Source organism: Rhinolophus sinicus, linkage group LG07 (assembly GCF_036562045.2).
Source record: "Rhinolophus sinicus isolate RSC01 linkage group LG07, ASM3656204v1, whole genome shotgun sequence".
NCBI lineage: Eukaryota > Metazoa > Chordata > Mammalia > Chiroptera > Rhinolophidae > Rhinolophus > Rhinolophus sinicus.
The window spans coordinates 51,646,298-51,667,412 of record NC_133757.1 but is presented as its reverse complement, the minus strand read 5'-3'; the positions used below and the strand labels follow the sequence as shown (position 1 = coordinate 51,667,412).

Below are 21,115 nucleotides of genomic sequence, written 5' to 3'. Positions count from 1 at the left end.
AGTTACTGCTGCAGGGCATATTTCAGTGGCATTCCACAGAGGCCAGAGGGACTTGAATACCCTAATCTGTGCCCTGACTTCAGCTTCACGTGTCACACCCCTTTATGGGGCCATCACATAATTCAGGGTATCCAGTTACAGCACTCCCCCCTTATTTGCAGTTTCGCTTTCCTTGGTTTCAGTTACTTGCAGTCAACCGTGGTCTGAAAATATTAAATGGAAAATTCCAGAAATAAACAATTCATAAGTTTTAAATTGCACACCATTCTGAGCAGCGATGAAATCTCGAAGTATCCCAATCCATCCCGTCAGGGACGTGAATCATCCCTTTGTCCAGTGTATTCACACTGTAGACACTCCCTGCCCATTAGTCACTTAGTAGCCGGCTGGGTTATCAGATCGGCTGTCGCAGTATCACAGTGCTTGAGTTCAAGTAACCCTTATTTTACTTAATGGCCTCAAAGTGCAAGAGTAGTGATGCTGACAATTCAGCTATGCCAAAAAAAAAAAAAAAAAGCCGTAAAGTCATAAAGTGCTTCCTTTAAGTGAAAAGGTGAAAGTTCTTGACTTAATAAGAAAAGAAAAATCTTATGCTGAGGTTGCTAAGATCTTACTGTAAAGAAATCTTCTATCTTTGAAATTATGAAGAAAGAAGAAAAAATTTCTGCTAATTTTTCTATTTCATCTCAAGCTGCAAAAGTTACCGCCACAGAGCACTGTAAGTGCTTAGTTAAGATAGTAAAAGCGTTACATTTGTGGGTAGAAGACGTGAACAGAAAACGTATTCTGATTGATGGCAACATGTTGCACCAGAAAGCATTGAGCCCGTACAAAGACTTCAGCAAGGGATCCCCTGAAGTGAGTGGCACCAAGCCATTTACTGCAAGTAAGGGATAGTTACACAGACTCAGGAATAGGTTGGACCGAAAAATACATAAATTACTGGAGAGGCTGAGTCTGCCGATGAAGCAGCTGCTGTCACATTTCCAGCAGAGTTGAAGAAGTTGATTAGGTTTGGTGCTATCTGCGGTTTCAGGCATGCACTGGAGGTCTTAGGATATAACCTCCATGGCTAAGGGGGAACTACCGTACTGAAAGCCTTTCTTACCACAACAGGTTGGGATTACAAGGCTCACTGACTGACCCACTGGCCTGCTTTAGGAACTCGCAGCCTGGTGGGGGGTGGGGGGGCTAGGCCATGGCTGTTAACTGCCCCAGACTTTGATGGCTGTGCCAAGGTGGGCTTGGCCTCAGAGCCAGCCCTACAGCACCAACAATTTGTCATTATTGTGGTTCACAAAGCAATGTCACAATGGAAAAGAAACCCAGGGAGCTGAAGTGCTTGTATTCGGGGATGCCTCATTTCAAAGTTGTTCTTTTATGAGTCTTTTTATGGGCCATCTTTTGTGTTCTGCACATTCTGGGTTTCCAAGCAGGATCAAAAAGCAACTGGACTCTGACTCATCACCGCGAGGTGAAATTCGCCTCAGAGTATTTGAAGTTAACTGAAAACATATTTGATGTGAAAAAACAAAAAGCTATACAGTACGACCACCCCATCCTTCAGTTTCACTTGCCATTACGCTATCTTAGACCTTCCGCTTAATGGAAGGGGTCTGGCAGGCTTCGGAGAAGACAAGGGCTGGATTCAAATTCATGCCGCCCAGCTGACTAACAATGTGATTTCTCTGAGCCTTGGTTTCTCCATCTGGTGATAAAAATATTTACCTTGAAAGGTTCTAATGAGGCTCAGCAGTAACCGACACAAAGCACTTAGCATAGAACCTGGTGCACAGCAGGCTCTCAGATGTGTTTGATAAAGAGAGGTCGTGCACCGTGAAACACATAACCACACCAACACATGCACACCATCATAATAAAGTTTCCAAACCCCAAAGAAAAAAAGACATTCCAACTTTGAACTAGTATGATATACTCACATGACAGCTTGTTTTTGGTTCCTGGCAAGTGATTTTAGAGTCTGCCCCCACTGCCAAATCAGGAAAGAATGGGGCTCTCAAGTCCTGTTTAGGCCTGGGCAGCTCATGGAGCATGGATGTGGAGAGGTCAGGTTGGTGTGGATTGTGACTGGTAGACCAGCTGAAAGCACCTAGAAGAGACAGGGTCAAGAGGGAAAGTACATACCCATGTCAGAGAACGTGCAGGGGGTGGGGGATTCAGCCACGTGGGAGGCAGTCCTGTTTCAGGGCCCTTTGCACTTGCATATCTAAAGATTTCCTCAAGTTGGGGGCTCAGACGCCAGCCCTTCAGGACCAGGCAAAGAACCTGGACAGATGGAGCTGGCTGCATTAAGGCAGTGGGGTGCAGGTAGGGGGTGCTTGAGGCTAACGGAGAGCCCCATGTCCCCTCCAAAGGGGTCAGCTCCTACTTAGTCCTAGCCAACGTATGTCTTGTGAGACTCCATGCAAATGTGATAGAGCTGACTTTTCAATCTGGATTTTAATGTAAAATCACTCAAGTTTTAAGTGTTGGCAACAAATTGAAAATTTTTTTTAAATGCTTCAAAGGCCAAACAAAAGAAACCCAGTGGCTATCGGTTTGTAACCTGTGCCCTGAGTGCTCAAAGCAACAAAATAAAGTGCAGGTTAGCTCAGCAACAGCATTGTCACAGACTCCAAACAACGGAGACGGCATGTGCTCAGCCTGCCTGCCACATGCAGTGGGTGACCTGATTGTGTCCAGTCATGCACTGGAAAACCAAGGGACTCGACTAGAGCATTTTAGAGCCAGGCCCACTCATATGTTTCTTATTATACTCTTGATGTAAGAGGTGTTGATGGACAGTCTGGCCAAAAGGCAAGGCGTCTGTCTTCTCTCGTCTTTCCTCTTCTTCCTTGGCTAGTTTCGGTCAAGTGTACACTGGTTCCCACTGCTGCCCCTCACAAACTGTCTTGTTCACTCCTTTTGAAAAGCATTGCTTGTGGAGCTGTGGAACTGTACTCCTGGCCTGTAACCATCCCCGTGGGTCCACGACTACTGCTACTCAACCCTGACTTGACCCTTCTGAAAGAACCCCCAGGCAACCTCAGTCACTCTTGAAAAAAATCTTAGAGATAATCTAGGCCAGTGTCCTGCCCTGAAAACTGGGAAAACAGAGGCCCAGAGAAGCCAAGTGACGTGCCCAGTGTCACGGAGCTCTTCAGAGGCCAGTGGAAATTCCTTGTCACTCAGGCCTCGTGGAAGGATCCTTTGCCCTTGTTTTGAGCATCTGGTGTCTTTGCTGTGTAAGGGGTCACCACATGGCATGGAAGGTGAGGCACTCCAGCTGGTTATAGGATCTGAACTTGTCAATCTTTGTCAGAAAAAGAAATATTGACAAAATACTGCCATGGGAACCCCATGTGGAAGGCCTTCACTGCTCCTGGCACAGCATCCTCCAAGCCAAATTAGTGTGGTTTTAATTTAATGAAATCTTTTAAGAAATCCCAGGGCAGATACCGGGAGGCACTAAAGATCAGATTTTAGTATCACCACTCTCCTTTTATTCTTTCCTTCTTTTTCTTAAACGAACAATCCGCAGCCTGCTTTTGAAGCCATCTTAAAATCTATTATGGATAAGGTAGGTATGAATAAATAAATGAAGTCTGCTTTTGAGCAGGTGGTTGATTCTCTGGTGTTTCTAAGCTTCTTAAACTTTTCTGTGGTCCCTGAAAACACTGTGTAAAATCGACCAGATCAATTCACCGGGTCAGACTTTCAGGGTGTTTTAAGGGTCTTCTGCTCCACTGCAGCACACAGGCCTGCCTCCTGGCAGTTCAAAACACACCTTGCACCCTTTTTGTGAGGACTTCCACACGTCCAGAATGGTTTTGGGAGTACTAACTCTGCCTTTGCGAGCTGCTGAGGAAGGCAAGTTCAAGGTAGTGAGAGATGGGCAAAGGGCAGCTCCCGTAAACAAGGAAGGAGGTTGCTTAGAGAGTGCACACCTGGTGTGGGGTGGGGTATAAGTGAGGGGGGTGGAGTTGGGGGACTTGGCCTGTATGTGTGATTCGAGTGAAAACATGCAACTGGGTAATAGTAGAGATTCTGGATTTGGGTTTTCTCTGTTTTCTGGATTATGGAAACTCACCTTTTGGGAAAGGCCTAAGGGGAAATATTTCATTGAAATCACCATTTTCCAAACATAGCTTGTAACCTATAGGGAGTCATAAAAACAATTTAGTGGGTGCAACCAGCATTTCTTTAAAAAAAAAAATTGAATAGAGTAGAAAAGAATAGAAAATATCAGCATGCGTTTCATGTAATAAAAGTATTTCTTATTTGGTGAAACTTCTGTCTGATACACACACATTAGTGAGACCACATACCATTTAAGAGCTTCACTCTGGTGTCAGGTGGCCTGGGCTTGAGTCACAGTTCTGCCACTTTCTAGCTGTGCGACTTGGACAAGTCACATCTCTGCATTTCAGCTACCTCTTCTGTAAAATGGGGAACATAATTTTATCTACCTCATCACTTGTTGAGAGGATTGACTACGATAAAATACATAAAAACATAGTTGGGAGACATGGGGGCCACGTGAGACTGTGTGCATCTTAGCCGAGAATTTTACATAGTGTTTTTGGGGGTCACACAAAAAGATTCAAAGCAACTGATCTAGAAAATGCCAATACTGATAATGCAGCCTTCGTTCAGCCCTGACCCTGGCTGGTGTCTGAGAGTCAGCCTCCTTGGCTCTCTGTTGCGGGCCATGTTGGGAAGAGGCCAAATGCAGCCTTCCTTGCCTTCTTTTCTGAACTCTCCTGAGAGCAGTTTCTCAGCACCTGAGAGCAGTTTCTCAGCACCCGAGGCTGGGCCTTAAAGGGTGCTTAGCTGAGCCACAGAGCAAAGAGGAAGCAGTGTCCTGAGAGTCTGGGAACAGGCCTTGGACTCCAGGGAGACGTACCGAGCTCAGATGGCTGATGGCATTAATGCCAGTCATAGAAACAACATTTAGTTCCAGGAGCTCCTGCTGAAGCTGAGCACCCCCTCTCATTTCACCCTTTTCCCCTCCCATCCCCCCCCCCCTTCCCCCTCCTCCCACTTAACAGACTTCAGGCTCCCAAAAGACTTAATGAACTACAGCTTTCGTCTCTTCCAGGCATTTAGTCATGACAGAAAGAATTACCCTTTTTGCCAGGAGAGGAAGAAACGCTTTAGTTATCAGCAGAGCTGGCGAGGGGCCAGGCAGCCTCTGGAGGAGTCTGTGGGGATTAGAATGCCAGCGGTAGACATTCCACTCCAGGAGCACAGCCATGCGGCGCAGGCGTCCCCCAAACCCAACTTAGCAGTAAAGAAGCCGGCCCTGCTTTCGGGCCAAAGTGCACAAGGGAAAGGCCGTGTGGCCACAGTCTCGTAGCTCAGCAGCATGCAGGGTGGGACTGGACGGCCATCTGGTTAGCTTGCAGAGGTTCATGAAAATGCATTGTGATAAAATAGCTCTTTATAGAGCACCTCTGCGTGCCAGCACTGTGCGTGGAGAGGCCATCAGAAGTCCTTCCTGTTGGGTGGGGGGTGCAGGCCTCTCCAGCCAGGGTGGGTGGGAGAGAGAATCCTGGTGCCTGGTGTTCAGGGCCGACTGGATTTCTCACACTGCCATGGCTGCTGACCATCACCACTGTCCTGGCATGGTCCCCTGAGGAAGGAGAGCGCAATGTCCATTCAGAAGTGCTCTTTCTAAGCTGTTCTCCTATCCTGCTGATGCTCCAGAAACTGGGGGATGTCCATGAGTGTTTTCTTGGTCATCTTTCCAGGCCTCAGGCTTGAGAATCAAGAATAGGGACAGCAGTGGGGGTCACACAGCTCACGCTGCCCCAAGCCAGCCTAAACCCAGCAGAGTGATCCCACAACCAGGAGAGGGTGGCCTTTGGGATGGCAGTGGTGGGGACAGCCAGAGAACCTAATCTCATTCCTTTCTCTGTCCCCAGAGCACAGGGGCCAGTGGCCAGCAGACAGGAGGGCCTCAATAATATGCTGCTTTGAACTATTTCTAGTGCTGGCACCAGCTTTCTGGGTGACCTCTGTGGCAAGTCATTTCACTTCAGTGAGCACGTTTCCTCCTCTGTAGCGCAGGGATGATGATAATGAAACCTTGAAGGTTGTAGGAAAGATGGAATGAGAGGACGCATGTTGATGCTCTCTGTGGGAGCTCTAGAGCGCCACCAAATGGAAGCCCAAAGGATGAGGACACTGCTTCACATCATGGATTCTCACTAGGCCAGCTGTTGCCATGGGAGTGGCCAAAGAGAGCTTTTGTTTTTCTTGTACAGACTTTCAGATCTCTGGTTCTCCAACTTTTTGGTCCCAGAACCCTTTCACACTCTTCAAAACGATTGAAGACCTCAAAGAGTTGTTTATGTAGGTTATAGCTATCAATATTTACCCTATTACAAAAACTGAAAATTTTTACAATATGCATTCATTTAAAAAAGATGAAATAAAGTATTACTATACTTTATTATAACATACTTTATTATACACATTACTATAACATATTTTTATGAAAAATTGTATTTTCCAAAATAAAGTTAGGGAGAAGAGTGGCATTCACTTACATTTTAGCAAATCTCTTCGGTGTTAGGTTTATTAGAATCCAGTTGGAAATCTCATCAGCTTCTGTATTCAATCTGTTGTGATACAGTGTTTTGGTTGATGTATATGAAGAAAATCCAGCCTCATTCAAATACGTAGTTGGAGAAGGGAGGGATACTTTAATAGCTTTTTTAGATAATTGTGTATATTCTTCTTGATACTACACCAGAACTTGACCGATGAAAGCTTCTTAAAGGCTAGTTGTGATGTAGAATCTGAAGCCATATTGATAAACGTCATACTCTTTGACATGAAAACCCACTGGTCTGTCTTGCACTTAGAATGGATTCTTTTTGTTTTTAACCCTGCATGATTTTGTAGTATCCCACATAAGTCATTTGGAGAATATTGATTTACTAAGTTATGTAGATCCTCCAAATGTTGCCACTTTTCATTTGTACATTATCAAAAAAAAACTCCCTGCCTTTTTAATATCACCACCGATCTTAACAGAAAAATCTTGAAAGTATTGGGAAACTGTTAACTTCACGGTGACAGATACAAGTTTTCCAAAATTCTGATTTTTGCTCAAAAGCTTGCATTTTACCACAAGCAATAAATACCGTCGGTTGTCTTAAGGCAACAGGCTTAATTTGTTCCCTTTTGAGAAAAAGTCTGCCAAATACCCAAGTTTGAATTACCATGGTTTTTCTGTCATTCATTCTTTTCAGTAAAAATGGTGTTTTCGTGAAACAGTGGCTAATTCAGCTTGCAACTCAATCTCCCATGTGCTTTTCCTTGAGATAACCATCATACTTGGGTCTGCAGCCCAAGTGCTTTATGTGTGTATCCCATTTCATCACACAGACTATTAAGAAGTGTGACCAAGGGCTGAAATTTGATAAATTAATTTTTACTGCTTCATCAAGGATATTCTTAAAGGGAATTGGCTGTGTTCTCCCCTGAGAGGGCATGGTGGTGAAGAACCAGTGACGACTAGTAGTTTGGTGCCTCTTCTCCTCACTGCATTTCAGGTAAGATCCTGGTACACTGCGCCATGGGCCGCAGCCGGTCGGCGACCCTGGTCCTGGCCTATCTGATGATCCATAGGAACATGACCCTGGTGGACGCCATTCAACAAGTGGCCAAGAACCGCTGTGTCCTGCCCAACCGGGGCTTTCTGAAGCAGCTCCGGGAACTAGACATGCAGCTGGTCCAGCAGAGGAGAGAGGCCCAGCACGGCGACGATGGTGAAGAGGCCAGTGAGAAGGAGCCGTAGGGCCCCACGAGGGGAGGCAGACACACTTGGGAATGGAAAGAGGAGACTGAAATAGCTCTGACCTGCAGAAGGGACAGTGAAACCACAGCCTGACTTCTTCCAAATAATCTTCCACTTCCCGGGTGCGTGCTGATGAACAGGGGGCATTCAAGGCTGCCCACTGGACTAGTCCAGACCTTGGCTTCACCTCAAATGCGGCCGACTGGCTGCCCAGCACAATCGGTTACAGATGAACACACAGTTCTGCATAAAGGAGCCTGTATTTTTTTTTTTTTTTTATAAGATGGGAGAAAAGGATTTAAAAATGTGTAGGCATTGTGCTTATGTGTTCACAAGCACACATAATTGTTATTGTGATTATGTGTTCAGCTTTGTCTGGAAGTCACATTCTTAAAAAATAATTTTTAAATATATTTTCTAACCACAGGAAAATGCCTGGGACAGCCGTGTTAGGGGAGAGCTTGGACAGCTTATTAGTGAGTCCCGTCTGGGGCACCTGCATTTCCTCAGTCTCTTGCATCCTCTTTTCAATGGGATCCCCAGGCTCAGGTATTTGGTAGGGGTGGGGAGTGGGGCCCACACAGAGGCCCCTGCTTTGGGCTCCCCCGCCTTCCGCAGAGAGCCAGGGCTCTTTAGGATCTTAGCCAGAGCTGCCCTGCCATGACCCAGAAACATTCAATAAATTGTGGTAAATTTGGACAAGAGTTTGACTTTACAATTTTGAAATAAGAGGGAGGCGACACTCTTTAGGGGACCAGAACTCAGGGAAGCTCTTCATGTTGATTCTTGTTTTCAGTGACACCAGAAAATATTTGCAAATGTGTTTGCTCTGGAATGGAAGAACAAGGCAGCTGGGTGAGCTCAGGGGTAGGGTCCCCCCGCCCCTGAGAGTTAAGCCAGTCACTAGGACTGTGGTTTTCATTCTGGAGGACAGAACAGCAACAGGCAGCATGCAGGTAGAGACGGCTTCTAGAACTAGGAACCATAAGCCAGACAGAACCCAAAGAGAGGCTGACAGTCAAGGACCAGAAACCAAAACTGCCCAGAGAAAGCAGAGAGTGTGATAAAGACTGATGTGGAAAACGTGAAAAGGGGCTCAATCCTCCAATTTGGTTGTGGTTTTCAGCAGAATGAAAAAGGAAGTTCTTGATGGAGGGAGGATAGGGTCCCGGCGCTCAGCAGCTGTGCGAAGCCACCCAAAGGTTACCCTGTCACCTCTGGCGGGCTGCCCTGCTCTTGTGCCTGAGGGGAGGACTTGTGGCCCCGCAGCATGTCTGGCTTCCTGGAACTGCCCCGGATCTGCTCTGGGTCACTCGCTTTGACATTGGGTCCAATTGGGGTATGAGGGAGACACACATAAGCTCTTGGAAAAGAGATAGATACCAAAGGGGACTCTAGGGTCATAGTGGGCCCCACCTAGGCTTTCTCATCACAAGCTCCTAATAATTCCCTTGAAACTCATCTTCTAGGTCTTATCTGTTCCAGAGAGAAATCAGTATTTCCATTTTCGTGAAATAGTTACGTCAAAGTGAATCCATATGTGGAAAGGATGGAACACCTATAGATCCACTGCTGGGTTCTCTTGTCCTACACCTTCCTACATGCTCCCTCCCACCTCTTTGGGGCTCTGAGTCCTGCTGAGGAGAGAAGAGGAGAACTTTAAAGTTGGACGCCTAGTCTCTTCGAATTGGCTCCTGGGAGCCAGAGGTAGGAGAAAGGAGGAACAGAAGTTTTTGCAAAACTGTTTCAAGTCTTCAGAAGTAAAATATTCATTCAGTCATTAAGTACTTATCGAGAACCTACCACATGCCAAAAACTGGGTTAGGAGGCCAAAAGTGAAAACAAAAAATGCCTGTTGTGACCAAAGTGCCATGAGGGAAACAGGTAGTGAGGTGAACAACAGGGGACAGGATCAGGAGAAACCCACTTTACACAGGGTGGTGGGAAGCCCTCTCTGAGGAGATGGGGTGAGCTGAGACTTGAAAGAGCACACTTTCCAAACGGGGAGAAAACATTCTACGCTGAGGAACAGCACAGGTGAAGGCCCAGAGGTGGCAAAAAAATGAGTTTGTGGTTTGAGGAACTGCCCATTGGTGAGGCTAGAGTTAGTGGGTTGGAGTGGAAGGTGAGGGGTAGAGAGACTAGATTTTACTCCATGTGCAAAGGAAAACCACTGAAGGTTTTTTAAGCAGGGGAATGGTATTAGTTATATCTTAAGGAGACCACTCTGGAAAGAAAAGAAAAAAAATTATTGTGGCTGAAGTATGAAGAATGGATGGTAGGGAGTTAAGAAGGGAAGCGAGACCAGTTAGGGAGGCTGTTGGAACTGTTGATAGGAAAGAGGAAGGTGACCTGGCCTAAGGCGGACTGGGACTCAAGATTAGTTTGGAATTATCCCGGAGAATCAACAGCACCTGCTGAGAGGGGAGGGAGAAATGAAAGACACCAATTTGGTTTCTTGGTGGTGCCTTAATACTAAGAGGGGTTGACCAGTGCAGAAAGCGTGGAGGGGCCTGGAGATCACCAGTTATGTCATGTCTGTGAGACATACAAACGGTGTCCAATGTCATTTGCCTTTGAATCTACAGAGCTCAGACAGGAGATACACTTCTGGGAGTTCTCTCTACAGAAGCAGAATTTTAAGTCAGCGTACTGAAGGAGATAAAAGAGAGAGGAAGCCCAGGTCTGTGTGCCTCCATCAACATTTAGAGCAAGGCCTCGGTGGCCATGGGTGATCCAGGAAAGGGGACAGAGAAGAGAGAAGGAAAAACAGAGCGTGGAATTATGGGTGCCTGGGTACAAAGAAATGGAAGGTACTGCTTCAGAATATAACAGTACTTGTACTCTTAAGTACTGACTGTAGACCAACAATGGCTTGTTACAACAAAGTAACCTGTATTTGTACAGCACTTAACAGTTGTTAAAGCATCATGCATTTATTAGCTAAGCCTTTAAGTCAGAGATAATGTTATGGCCTGTTCAGAGTAGTGGTCTAGAAAAAAAAGAGCTGGGCTTTGGAGATAACTGGGTTTGTTTCAGCTCACAAATTATAGCTAAATTGGGGCAATTACCTTCTTTGAGTCTCAATCTCTTCTGTAAACTGGAGACAACTGCCCCATTTCCTGCACAGGGTGGGTGTGTGGATCACGTGGAAAGACTGTTAAAATTCTGTAACAATATTGTGAGTTGTTATTCCTAAAACAGAATGTTGACAAGAAAGGCAGATGCCTTCACTCCTGAGCGATTAGAAAGGTTGGCAACTGACCACCACTTGTTAAGACTTTCATAAACGAAAGAATACAGTACTGGGTTTAAGATGTGACCTGTTCATCTCAACCTACTGATGACTGTATTTCAGCCCTGATGAATCCAAGTTCCCATTTTCCAGGATCCTCAGGGTTCTCATTTAGGTCTGATTTCTCTAGTGAGAGGGAGTCAGTGAGGAGGAGCGTGCAGGGTTTTCTGAGGTCACTTCAGATCAGCAGTTTCTCTCCTACGCCAAGCCCTTCTGTTCTGTCAGTGAATGTTGGGACTTGGGGCCAGTGGAGGGGCTCCCGTACCTGGCATCGCCACAGTCCCTAAGGAGCCTGCGACACAGGAGTGCCCAGTCCTGTTCTCAGATCTGGTCCGGCAGATCTGGGGCAGTGACTGGGGCTTGCCCACAGCTCCCTGGAGGACGCTGAGGCAGGCAGGATGTGGGGGTGGGGCTCAGGCTTCACACAGACCAGGGTGTGATTAACAAGCCACTGCCAAAGGGAACACAGAGGGGAATCTCAGTCCCCAAAGAATCTTAACACAAGAGGAAAGACCAAATATGTGAAGGTTTCCAGGGGAAGCCTGGGGGAAGTTCTGCGTCCCTTCCAGATTGTTAGCAGCCCCCCACGCCAACCTCCCAGGCCCAGGCAGCCTCTTGCCTGAGTGTGGACCCACTGGGGTGCTAAGATCCTTGGGTGCTCCCGACTGACCCAGCAGTTGATGCAAACAAGCAGCATACCATCACTTTCCACTCTGAAGGTGGATTCCATTTCCCTTCCTCCCAGCACAGCACCTGAAAGGTTCTCTACTCCCCTTTGCGAGGCAGCTCCTGCAGAAGTGTCTTCTTGGAAGCCCTCCCTCAGCGACTACAGATTTTCCTCCATTGAATGCATTTGTTGAAAGGACCAAAAGATAAACTCTCGACACTAAGCCCAGAATGCTTTGTAACTATGAGAGAAAAAGAATAAGGGTTAGAGCATAAGGCAAAACCCCGCTGGTAGCCTCCCTCTGTAGGGCCCGTGACTGGGGCACGATCCTGCCTTTTCGGAGCATTATTCTGAGTCTACTTTAAGGTTTGTGTCCATGAGCTGTATAATACCTGTTGTTTGGTGTGTGTTGAACCACTGGTGGAAAAGCAACGTTCTTCCTCCTAGAGGTATAAGATTCGTGACTGGCTTCATGGGAGAGACACTTTGAGAGCCTGCTTACTAGGCCAGTTTCACATGGGTGTCAAGCCAATCAAGCATTCATTTCTCGGCCTGTCGCTTGAAACATCAAGTGTTTTATCAGTCAGACAGAACTTTCTCTGAATTCCATAAAATAATGTTTGAGAACACTGACTTTTTTTTTTTGGTCTAAACTTTAGACGCTGAAGAAAACACACAATCACTCATTCACAACGGAGCAAAACTTTCACACCTTTTATAAGAAAATGTTTTTCCAACTTACAATTTCAAATTGGGTGTTTTTTTTGTATTAATCTGTTTTTAAAAAAATGAAGGTTGCCACCACTGTACCAGGCCCTAAGGGGAGTTTATACAGACTGTACAAATGAGACAACTGGAGATTTGTGCAGGATCCCTTTGCAAATGAAGATCAAAGTCAAAAAGAAAAAAACAAATTCACTTTATTTTAAAGACAATGATTGGCATACAGAAGGTATGCACTAGCATAAAATAAACTTTCATGAAAAGCATTAAAATCCATTATAAATTAATTTATTAAATAGGTATTTGGTATATGTGATGGTTTTATTAGATAGTACTCTTATTTATTGCCAACCCCCTCCCCCAAAGTCAAAACAAATCAGAAAGTCTCTTAACTCCAATGTACACTAAATAATTTATTTTCCCAAAATGTGTATGTGTTCTGAGATGTGACACATGATACAGTTCAATTGGTCATTCTCTATCAATCATAATATGACAGGACACAAGAGGCTAAAAATGGCTCATCATAATTTATTTTATGTTAAAATGTACAGCTTTTTTTTGTTTTTCTGTTTTTTGTTTTTTTTTGAAGTGACTGACTAAAAAGAGAACAGATAAACACAAGAGTGTCGCTGGCTCCTATTTTATACAAGGATCACGCCCCTCCTGCTTGGCCCTACAGTCAACCCTGTACAGGTACAAAGGCTACAAAAAAGGAAGCAATATAAACAGACACAAATAACTTTTTTGCTTTTTTACATGCGATTTGTAAGCTTAGTTTGCGCTATTCACAAGCTACTTCTCTATTTTCCCTTAAAAAATAACTCCAATATTTTATAAAGATAGAAAAATCTACAGATGGAATGAAAATGTAAAGTTAGAGGCATTTCCATAAAATAGCAACTTTACACCAAATTCACTATTTTTTTTTTTTAATCCTGCCAAGTATTTGGACATATATGAAATGTTTCAAAACCTGACAGATAAACACTGAGATATGCTTCATTCAATAAACAGAAGTCTGCATTTATAAAACAGAAAGCTGCCTTTTTTCCCCAAAGAAATCTGTCACCAAAATGGAAAAGGGTCTCAACTTTACACCAAACATTTAGCAATAAAACCCTTTTGACTAACCAAATGGGAATAGCTTTTATAGCTCTTTACAGTTTTATAATTAACAAAAATATAGTTTTTTTTTAAACCCTCAAATTAGGGCACCCTAATCAAGGCAAAAAACTTAAGAAATGGCTTACTGTTAGCACAACACTTGTACAGTACTACAAAATGCACTGTCACTAACAAAGACATTAGCGGCATGCTGAAGTGTCACCTTAAACAAAATATACAATAACTGAAATGCTAAAGGCATTTACATGGAGTGGACAGGGAAGAAAAAAAAAAGCTCTAGGTTCAGTATTATCAAAACAGATAATCTGGGGGGGCGGGGCTTGATATCCACATTGTTTAATGGAAGCAGGCACAACAAGTGGCTGCCTCCAATTACAGTCCAAAGAGAGGCCTTCCTTTGCAGAGAATTTCATATAAAAGTAACAGAAACAAAGGTACCAAAAAAGAAAAAGGAAAAAAAGAAAAACAACTTGTATAAGGCTTTCTGCTGCATACAGCTTTTTTTTTTTTTTTTTTTAAATAAATGGTGCCAACAAAAGTTTTTGCATTCACACCAATTGCTGGTTTTGAAATCGTACTCTTCGAAGGTATTTGTGCAGGTCAATCCAATAGTGATTCCCGGGGGTGGTTTGTGACTGCCCATGCTGCCTACCTTCTCATGTAGGACCCATTGAGAGATTGTTTGGACATGCCCGTGTTCATGTAGCTGTGGTGTCCGGGGGCCGTGTACATCATGTTACCGTGGGGTGGGGTCTGCATTGGCTGCTGGGCATATGGCTGGGTTCCCATCATGCCCATCTGCATCTGCATAGGGTATTGGGGTGTTTGATTCATGTAGCCATGGTTGCTGTGGTAGCCACTGTTCATCATCGGCTGGGACATGCTGTACCCATTCATGGCATTGAGAGTGTTCATGTTCATGTTCACAGAGTTGACATTGTACGCTGGGGCTGGCATCAGGTTCACGCTCATGTTCATGCCTCTTTGCATCGTTAAAGTCCGTGCAGGACCCTGCATGGCTACAGTCTGAGAGCGGCCATAAATTTGCGACTGATGGGTGGCAGCGGCTGGTGACAGGGATGCCGATTTGGTTCTCATGGAGACGTGGCCCTTGCTGGCAATCTGGGTTTGCAGTCTTTGGCTGTGGGAGATGCCAATATTTGATGCAGCCATGTTCCGTTGCAAAAGAGGCGGTGGCAGATTCATCGGAGGAGGAGTCAGGTTGGGGGGTGGGGTCATGGTAGCTTGTGCTTGGGGTCCCCCAGGGACGGAGTGTGGAGACTGAGAAAGCTGAACAAGCCCTGTGTTGCTTAATGGTGTGGACAAAGAGGCACTGTTTGCATAGGAAGTTACAGCAGCGGAATGGCTGTAAGGCAATGAATGATCAATAAGTGTATTAGTTAACTGCTGCAGTTTGGCAAGGCTGAAAGTGGCTGACGGCTGTGGGTAGTGCCCAGCCCCAAAATCACTTTGACCCATTCGTTCATACAAGCCGATGTTGGCGTTGCCGGTCTCGGGGATCTCAGCCAGCTGCATTGGCGGGGTGAAGTTAGCAGCCATGCTACACTGAGCCAGCTGCTGGCTGCTGCTCGGAGGCCTCTCCACCACACAGCCTTGAGGAGACTTGACGCTGCAGGTCGGGGGAGAGCTGATGCTGGTTTGCTGCAGCATGCTGCAGCTCCCGCTGATGTTGGACATCTGCTGGGTGACGGCACAGCTGCTCTGTGTCAGATTGCTAGAGGTGAGGTTGCTATAGGAGCAGCTGTTCTGTGAAGAGCCATTTCCACAGATGCTGCCGCCCATAGTAGAATCATAGCTGCTTGGGTTTTCGTAGTTCTCAGTTGTGCTCTCGATACTGCCCAGGTCACTAAATCCGCTGTCTACGACTTGTTGTGAATGATCTGAAACTGACGGGACATCCATCATTGGACTGGTTTCCATGTTCTGCAAAGATGGCACTGAGATGGCACTTTGATCTGGGCTGATTTGGGCATAGCTGTTTTCTAGGGCAGGGACACTTGGACTGCTGACAGAGCGTACTGACTGGCCAGGATGGGAATGGACGGATGAAACGGGGCTACTGTGGTCTGACTGTTGGCAATCGTCCAGAGTGGCAGCAATCGGTGGACTTTGGTCTGCGTGGGTGTAGTTCTGTAGGCTTCTACATGCCTCTTGAGTCTCGGCACAATCTTGAAAGGTGTCGTCCTGTTCACTGTTCTCCTGGGTCAAAGACTGAACTGCCTGGACGGTCTCAGAGTCGATTTCCATGGTTGCTGTACTTCCCTCTTTGAACTCAGAATCTACTTCTTCACTGTTCTTTTTGTCCTGTTTCTGTGCCTGTTCTTCAGGGGCTTCCTCATCAGATTCAGGTGCTGTTTCAGTGTCTCCAGCAAGCCCCTTAGGTTCACTATTACACGAAGCTGCAAGGTCAACGCCACAGTCCATTAAGACCTCTGGTTTCGAATGACCAGGCTGGACACTAAGGTCTAAAAAAGCCTCCTGGTTTTCCAGTGCTTCTTTGAAGGCTTCTCTGGGGCGTTCTTCCTTCTCCGCCTCCACAGACTCCAAGTGACTCTCGTCTTCGTCATCTGCGTCATGACCTTCATTATGAGACGGCTCTTCATCCTCTTCTTCCTCCTCGTCATGATCACCCAAGCGCACGGGGGCGTCTTTGTCCGTGCAGACTTCCGGTTCCTCTTTTTCCTGACTTTTAGCACCACCTGGGTCTTTTTCTACATTTCCTTCTTCTTCCTCCTCCTCTTCCTCCTCTTCTTCCTCTTCCTCCTCCTCTTCCTCTTCTTCTTCCTCAGGTTTGATTGGATCGTCTTCCGGTTTTTCACCTGGTGATTTATTTGGACTTACAGGTGCACACGTTTCCTCCTTCCTGTTTTCATCCCGAGGCAGCAGGGGTTCCAGAGGTTCCTTGACCTCCTCCTCAATCCTGGTGGGAGTGGGGCTTCTTCTGTCTTCTAGAGTCTCCTTCTGTTCTTCCACTGTCACCTGCTCATCAGGTTCCATGGGGGTTTCTGGTGGGGTGTACAAGTTCAGTTTAAATCCGGTCTTCCTTTCTTTGTTCGGCCTCCACTTAGATAGAGCACGCTTTGATCCTTTTGGCCACACTTGTTTGCACTTTAGAGGTTCAGGATTGTCTCTACTGCCTTCTTTCAAGTTATTTGCATTATCATCCATATTGTCTTAGCAAGGAGACAGAGAGAAAGGGGAGGAAGAAAAGGTTTTAGAAAGCATTACCACGAACAACTTGAATTCATTCCTCTAAATTAATTAGCAAGCACTGCTTTCAATTTAACATTTTAAGAGATGAGGGTAAAGACATAATCAAGACTAATGTAGAATAATATTGTGGTATAAACTGAGTAAATAACCTAGGCCTAGGAAAATAATATATGCTACACACACACACACACACGCACGCACGCATGTCTGACAGAAAGCTGTGCTGTTTATAGGAAGCACATGGCAACTTAATAAACTTATTTAAATTTAACAAACAAGACATTCTCTGATGCGAAAGCCTGGAATTCCATAATGTAAAAATATCCATTTGAACATTTACAAATGAGGAGATACAGGGGGAAGGGGTTAATGCTAGCTCACAGACAAATCACCACTGTACTAGAGAAATGAATAGAGCCCTAAACTCACATATCCATCCTGAGAAAGTGAACTTTGGTTTATGGACAATTACTGGATTTAAATGATCTCAGATGATATTATTTACTTTGATTTGAATGTTCTCTCTGGCATAAAAATAAACTGTGTACCTCTGAAACAAATGAATAACTAAATACCCAAAACACAAATGCATCTATAATCTACTACAGGATCATCATGACACAAACTATGATGTATTTACCATGAAATTATTGAACATTTAAGACACAGGTATTATTTTTATCACTAATTCTGTCCAGACTGTATTTTGGATCAATTTGCTGCTCCAATGTATGGTTTGAATATTAAAGTAAATAAGAAACATACCATAACTGTCAAGTTCATTTTAGTTCAGCTAATCTTCTTTTTACTGTACATGTATACACATATGAATATACACAAATATGTAAATATATTTCTATAAATATAAGCAAGCAAATAAACACATGAATAAATATAGATAGAAAATACCCAAATCTTCTTAAGATCTTTAGAAAATTAAAGATAATACTGGTCTCCTGGAGGGGTCAATTTAAAGGAAAAGCTTTACAAAGAGAAACAGTCTTATTAGGAGAACAAAATTTGGAGAACTTATTTTAGAGAACAAAAATAAGATCTAACCATCAATGTGGAACACAGATCCCTTTGCCAGAGTGAAGCGATTTCTAATCCAATCAGTGCAAAGCAGGGAGAGCTTTTAGCTCATTTATGTAGTAAGATTACACATAAACTTACCTGCAAGTACTACAAATTGGTTAGCTGAAAAGAGCACATATGCGACGTAGACGGATTCCTTCAGAAGTGCAAAGTACAATACCCAGTTAGCAGACATCTCAAGATGTTCATTTCTATTCATATTAACAGGTGAACCCACGCCAATGCCTCTGGATTCCACATTCTTATTCCCACATGCTACTGGACCTACCAGCTTTTGTAGGAAACCTCTCTAAATCAGAAAATGAGCTTTCTCATAATTATTTTTAAAGAAAGAAGATCCTGAAAGGAAATCAGGAGTAATATGGCCACTTAGAATTTTTAAAGGCAAATGGCAGAAAGTGGAGAATGAAGGCAGTGATGATTCATGTACAGGTTCCTGAGAAGACAGCTAACAAGGGAAATCCGGCTCAATTTCCTTAAAAAAGATTTCTTGCTACAGTTTGTTGTTTATGTTTATATGTTTGTTTATTTAAAGAAACTAAAGAATAAGGCTTGGTTCCTCTATGCCCAGGTTTAAGATGTCATTCCCTCAGCAAAATATCGTATGCAGCAATAGTATTCCTGTTAATTAAGCAAGTCAAGAAGACGCTTGCTCATGTTCTTAAAATCTTGGCTTTTCAAAGTGAAGAGTGATAACCTGTGGTGCCCAGGGAAATGAGATGGCCTGTTCCCTAAATGGGAATACAGGAAGTTTTGAATACAGGAAGTCATTTCACAGTGAAGTGGAGAAACTGTCCCACAGATCCTTATGACTCAGCTGGGAACACAAGTTTCCAGACCAATAGGCAAGGGGTGGTTGCTTTTAAACAGGGCATCAGAGACAATTCACTAGTGTTTTAGTATTTTTTTAGAGGATGGGGTGGGCGTCCCTTCCATGCAGCAACTGTAAAACAGTAATTTAAAAGGATGGACAATTTCCTGATTTCTACATTACCCTGTATTAACAAAGCTAATAGTGATGGTTCTTGATAATAATATATCCTAACACACCACTCATTATATTATAAGATGCACCATAGATTTACTAAGATTTTCAGGGGAAAAACTATTGAATTCAATGCTCACATTGATCATAACATCTACCCTTATTTCAGAAATTGCCAACGTGGGGGGGAAGGTACACATTAGAATCAAGGAAATGCAGCGTATTTCTTATTGACTTCAAAGTTTTTGAGGATAAGCCAATTTCTGGAAAGTAAGATGAACCCACCTAGAGGAATGTTCTGGCCTTAGAAGTTGTTTACCATAAAATCCAATTTCAGGAAGAAGGGATAGAACCTTTTATGAATGAGAAAGGACAGATGAGCACTTATTTTGGGTGGGTACACACATCCTCAGCAATGCCTTTGGGCGTGACTCCGGTTGCCTGCTTTTTGGCAGTAATGTATAGATATTCACAAAGGTAAGACTTTTATAATTCCTCCACTTACTTCTACAAGGGTCAGCATTCTGAAAGCAATGATTGTCTTTTCCTTCCTCTTCCTCTGTTTGTCTTTTCTTCCCAGGCTGATGTTGGAATGCTTTCCTCAGGCCTGGCTTCACGCCATCCTCCTCCACTTCAATCTCACAGGTCGGCTCCAGCTGTGGCATTGGCCGCTCTTCATCTGAATTGTCAAAGGGCTCATTCAGTACTTCTGTCGTCTCAGAAATGGTCTCAGTGGTTACACTGCTGTTGATCCTCCTGCGTTTACGACCCCTTTTCTTCTTTAGTACAAAAGGCCTCTGAAATTAATTCCAAATGTAATACATAAGAGCTCATGAGAAATTAAATGGTTGAGTCGATATGCAGCAAACACGTACTGAACATGTGTCTGAGACTCTTACACGTAAAGACTTCTGGACTGCCTTGGTATTTAACCTTCCATTGATGTTTAACATCCTTCTCGGGCTCCAACTACAGAGGCAAGTGTCTTCCAAATAAAACAGTTGTTTACTCAAGCAGATGCTTTGAGAGGGAACATCCTAGCAGCTTAACTGTAGATTTTAAAAGCTAAGTTTGCTTTTCTAGGATATATTTTCCAATAGAACTTGCTGGCTTCAATATCGTGTACATCATAGCTATTAAGTCATCATGGATGACTATAAATGTTGCAATAATTAACTAGCCACTGGGTCACTCATTTAATACTTGGTAACTGTTCAAGGATCACGTGCCCCATGCAAAGCCCTCTAGGAGGGATGATGGTACACAAGACTAGCCTCCTTGTTCCCATTTCACAAGACTTCAGGAATAATAAAAAGAGAAGAGGAAAGGATACTTGAAGAAAGGATTACTCTACTGTTTAAAATATTAACAGAGTCATTTATTGGTGGCTCCAGGGATGTCAGCAACTGATAATTTTATAAGATATTTTAATATAAAAAGCATCTAAAAAAATAAAAGATGTGAGCTCTGTCTTATTTTTTCTATAAGATATAAACTTTTTTTCTAACTGCACTAAAGGTTGGCACAAGTGACGCCCCATAATTTCAATTATAAAATATGTTTTCCCAAACAAAAAATATTTAATGATACAAAATTAAAAATAGGAATAACAGGAAGATTTGCTCCTAAAATGTAAACCCATAAAATAATAGGCCCCCAAAATTACTGAAAATACATTGCAAAGGAGGGTTCAAACTGTGTGGCTAAAACGCAAACTCTAGGTACACTGTATCCGAGAATTATTGTGTCTTACATTTTTAACTCACTGAATGTTCACTAAAGAGTGTATATAAGATAAGCCTGATAATCATAGCCTGTAATTTAACATTTATGGTTATTAATCCCCCAACTGGTTTGCCCTCCCTAATCCACTAGAATTTTCCCAAACATGAGTATAGCCAATATTAAGAGCTGGTTTTCTTTAGGGTGAGTCCATTTATATGATGGCAGTTCATATCATGTATTGGATGATTCTGGTTTTTGATGTTTTTAAGACAAATTTCTTTTTGTTATATACACAATACACAAATACAACTTCCTTGTAAGAAACCAAAACATTATTCATAACCCTGAGGTCCTTTCTCCCACCTCCCCACAGCTGCCCTCCCACTAGAAGATTCCAGGTTTTGAAGAAAGTGTACCAAGCCGGGAATCAGAGCAGCAGGTTCTTTGACAGAT

At 43.9% G+C, this 21,115-nt stretch overlaps 2 protein-coding genes across 9 annotated transcripts in view; one reads left to right on the top strand and one right to left on the bottom strand.

The window, feature by feature from the left end:
* Positions 1-8,512, top strand: part of DUSP29 (dual specificity phosphatase 29) — a 31,206-nt gene extending 22,694 nt beyond the window's left edge. Inside the window, exon 4 of the mRNA XM_019745841.2 lies at positions 7,566-8,512. Coding sequence (XP_019601400.2) covers positions 7,566-7,810 — 245 coding nt within the window. The 3' untranslated portion in view covers positions 7,811-8,512. The remainder of the gene's footprint in view (positions 1-7,565) is intronic.
* Positions 8,513-12,674: 4,162 nt separating this feature from the next.
* Positions 12,675-21,115, bottom strand: part of KAT6B (lysine acetyltransferase 6B) — a 174,588-nt gene continuing 166,147 nt past the window's right edge. For all 8 annotated transcript variants that reach the window (XM_019745942.2, XM_074339632.1, XM_019745944.2 and 5 more), the window contains 2 exons: positions 19,443-19,734; positions 12,675-16,817 (listed from right to left, as the gene is read on the bottom strand). In XM_019745942.2, coding sequence (XP_019601501.2) covers positions 14,272-16,817; positions 19,443-19,734 — 2,838 coding nt within the window. In that variant the 3' untranslated portion in view covers positions 12,675-14,271. The remainder of the gene's footprint in view (positions 16,818-19,442; positions 19,735-21,115) is intronic.